Genomic DNA, 3,614 nt, shown 5'->3' with positions numbered 1-3,614 from the left:
ATTTATTCTATTCCCGACTTTCAACGAATTTCCTTTTTGTAAATTTGAGTAAATAGATACAAAATTTTCATTTAAAATATATTTAATAATTTTATGAGTTGAATACTAACAAACCTGACATTAATATCAATCATTCCTAAAAGAAACAATCCTAAAACTCAATACAATGAAACTAAAATACATTAAAAACAATTTACAATGTAGTTGAAAGTGTTCATGTGTAATATTATAAACTAATAACTGTTAAAAAATACATCAATTTAATAAAACAATGTTGTAAACATATATATATATATTATATATTACAATGAAATACGAGTGCATTTAATAGAAAATTTAAAATATGCCAATGTATAATTGAGCTTCGGATGTTATTCAGTTCGTTATTATCTAATAATTGATAAAGAAAAAGAAAATATATGAAACAAGACCCATCAAATATAATTTAGTCCATAAATATGATTAACAAAAGATGCATTTAAGAGGGAGGAGGGCCACTAGATGGTGGGCCAGAGTATCCTGGATAACCTCCAGGCCTTCCTTGATCATAACCTGGATAGTGATGGCCAGGAGCCGGTGGTCTATATGCCCCATATTGGGCAGTTGCAGGATATCCCTGATAGTGTTGAGGAGGTGGAGGAGGATAAGTACTACCCGGTGGGGGTGGATATTGTCCTCCCGGTGGAGGTGGTCCATAAGATTGTCCTCCTGGAGGATAGCTACCGGGTGGGGGTGGATAAGCACTTCCTGGAGGTGGTGGACCTTGTTGATTATACATTTGCTGTACACCAGGTGGCGGAGGAGGATAGCTTCCAGGAGGAGGTTGTGGCCCAGGATGAGGAGGATAATACCCTTGAGTGGAGGGTGGATATCCCGACTGAGATCCAGGAAATGGAGATGTTGCCGGGTGTCCAGGAGGAGCACCACCAGGAGGTCCACTAGGAGGACGGCTTGGTGGACGTCCAGGAGTACCTCCAGGTGGTGTAGGTGTACTACCAGGTGGAGGTTGTTGAGGAGCACCAGGAGGGGGACCACTTGAAGCAGACGAAGGTTGGATTGGAGCCGGACTTGGATGACTTACAGGAGTATTGTGTGCAGAACTTGGAGGGCCTGAACCTAAAGGCCCTCCTGGATGTGGAGAACCAGCTGAACCTGGTCTTCGAGGCGACATATTTCCAGAAGGAGGTGCAGGAGAAGGAGATTGTGTACGTGGAGACGGTGCCGGGGAGGGTGCAGAAGGAGGTCCACTATTTGAATTAGAAGGTTGGTTGGTATTAGGTGGTGTTGAACTTGCGCTTCCTGAAGAGGGTGCCGTAGACACTGGAGGCGGAGCACTGGCCGTCGAATTACTAGGTGGAGGTGGTTGAGGTGATGGAGCTGATGAAACAGGAGTTGGAGCGTTTGGAGGTGGGGTTTGTCGGCTTGAGGCAGTATTTTGTGAGGGAGGGGGCTGAGGACTTGCACTATTATTAGAAGGGTAGGAGCCAGGAGGAGGAGGTCCACTATTTGATGAGGAAGTATTTTCACCTGAAGGAGCCCCAGGAGGATAATTGGAATTCCCAGGGGGATGATTTGAGCTTGAAGGTGGTGGAGGTCCAGATCCAGGATAACTTCCCTGAGGATAACTACCTGGGGGATAATTACTAGGCCCAGATGAACCATAGGGATAAGCTCCGGGTGGAGGGGGATATGTACTTGGTTGTTGAGAGTTTGGATATTGATATCCGCTGTAAGATCCCTGATTATAACCTGCATTCCCAGCAGGTGGAGGCCCAGGTGGGGGTGGATACCTATTTTCTGAGCCATTGTAGCCGGGAGCATTAGGGGGGTAATTACCATACTAAAAGACAAAAAATAGTCACAACAATGTAGTTAAAGTATGGATAAAGAGAGCGCATACCTGTCCTGGAGGACCCTGCTGATTGGAGTAGTTGGGATAATTATTTGGATAAGCACCTGGAGCCGAAGGTCTGTAGGGACCAGAACCAGGGGCAGGTTGACCTAAAAGAGGAATGGAATATAAGGGCGAGTCATGTTAGTAGTGCTCTTGTCTTACGTTGCATTACTCCAGGGTTAGGGGGTCTATTATACTCGTTGGGAGGCGGCGGAGGAGGTCCTCCCGAAGTCGTAGGAGGAGCTCCTTGTTGGGCCGGAGGGGGAACGTGACCCGGAGGCTATCGGAAAATAAAAAAAGAGTAAGTCAGTGGATTCAGAGGCATTTATTGTGAAGAAATAGATTGAAAGGAAAACATGAGAAAGACATAAAAAGAGAGACTCAGAGGAGAATGTTCATAGTCTTACAGGCAAGAGAGTCTGGAGGTTCTGCTGCGAGTCCGCGATGGAGGCCAGGTACATCAAGTTCCGATGCAGCGTCCATTGATACTGAACCGTCTCCTGATGCTTCCCTGCGTTCTGGTAGTCGGAGATCGTCTTGATCAAGGCAGAGTTCTCGTCCAGCATCTAGTACAAGGAGAAAGAGCAAGTGAGAAGGGCCTAGAAATTGCCTAGTGCGTACTTACCCTTTGTATGTTTTGAGTATTCGTCCTTTGTGGAGAAGCAGCGGAGGGCGGGGGAGCATGCGAGGAAGGGGAGGCGTTGGAGGGGGATCCAGAGCCAGGAGGACCCACAGGGGGGATTACACCTCGATTCCCCGGAGGAGGGGGTGCTAGGTACGCCGCGGACATAGAGAAGATCCCAATTCACGTTCCGTTCCACTGAAAACACCGCTGAGCCAGATACAGACAACCCAAGGAGCAAATTCACTCAATTCAAGCGACGCTACAAATTAAAGCAAGAAAAGGAAGAATGGCTCAAATAGCTATAATCTATAGCTAAATCACACGGGCACCAACAAAAATCCACTCATCATTTACTCAGTCTCAATTCTCAGAAAAATTTTACTTCATTCCCTCAATAAAATTTAGTTATTAAGTATACAACCATTATTTTAGAACATGATGGATAAGCATGGCAACTAAACCTCTCTATTCAATCCATTTGCGATAATTAAGTATATTAAACGATTACAAAATGAAAAAAATAGGCTTGAAGGATCTATGTGATATTGATTTTTCTCCTGATTTCAGTTATGCATATATTTTCTAAATTTATTCGACGAAGTCATTTGAATTTTTCCACAGGAACTATGAATTCATTTTCTCAAAATCTCTAATTATTTTATCATACTTAACAATCTATAAGATTACATTAATTCTTTAGTTAAGTAGGATTTTTCGGAATACAATATTGAATATTCTATAGATTGTAAATGTCTGCTTGATGAAAATGAGTCAGATTATAGTTGAAACATTTTAGTATGTGGGCAAATTTCAAAAAATAAAATACTTACTTATTATATTATTTTAATCTTTAAATTCATGGAAAAGGTTCTATAGCTCTCCTTCAAGAGGATTTTTTAAAGTGCTCTCTATACTGTTAATAAACGAACCTAGCACCAAATAACACATTGACATATCTCAGATATGATATCTGATATCCTCATAAAAAACATACTAAGTTAAGTTTTCGTATTCTGTCAATTAGTTCTAATATCTGGAGTGAATACTTAACCTCATGTAGAGGGAGGGGGTATTTTGTATGGTTAAAAATCAAGT

The 3,614-nt window shown here is 42.4% G+C and overlaps 1 protein-coding gene across 1 annotated transcript; it reads right to left on the bottom strand.

Annotated features, from left to right (window-relative positions):
* Nucleotides 1–64: 64 nt before the first annotated feature.
* LOC121117470 (uncharacterized) lies at nt 65–2,925 on the bottom strand. Its single transcript, XM_040711912.2, has 5 exons — nt 2,520–2,925; nt 2,302–2,460; nt 2,057–2,174; nt 1,901–2,001; nt 65–1,840 (listed from the first exon to the last, which is right to left on the bottom strand). The coding sequence occupies exons 1-5, from the start codon at nt 2,682–2,684 to the stop codon at nt 479–481; spliced, it is 1,905 nt and encodes a 634-aa protein (XP_040567846.1). The 5' UTR covers nt 2,685–2,925; the 3' UTR covers nt 65–478.
* Between the last annotated feature and the right edge of the window lie 689 nt (nt 2,926–3,614).

The sequence above is a fragment of the Lepeophtheirus salmonis genome, chromosome 5, assembly GCF_016086655.4.
Source record: "Lepeophtheirus salmonis chromosome 5, UVic_Lsal_1.4, whole genome shotgun sequence".
Lineage (NCBI taxonomy): Eukaryota > Metazoa > Arthropoda > Copepoda > Siphonostomatoida > Caligidae > Lepeophtheirus > Lepeophtheirus salmonis.
The sequence above is the reverse complement of the archived record's forward strand: the minus strand, read 5'-3'. Positions and strand labels throughout refer to the sequence as shown.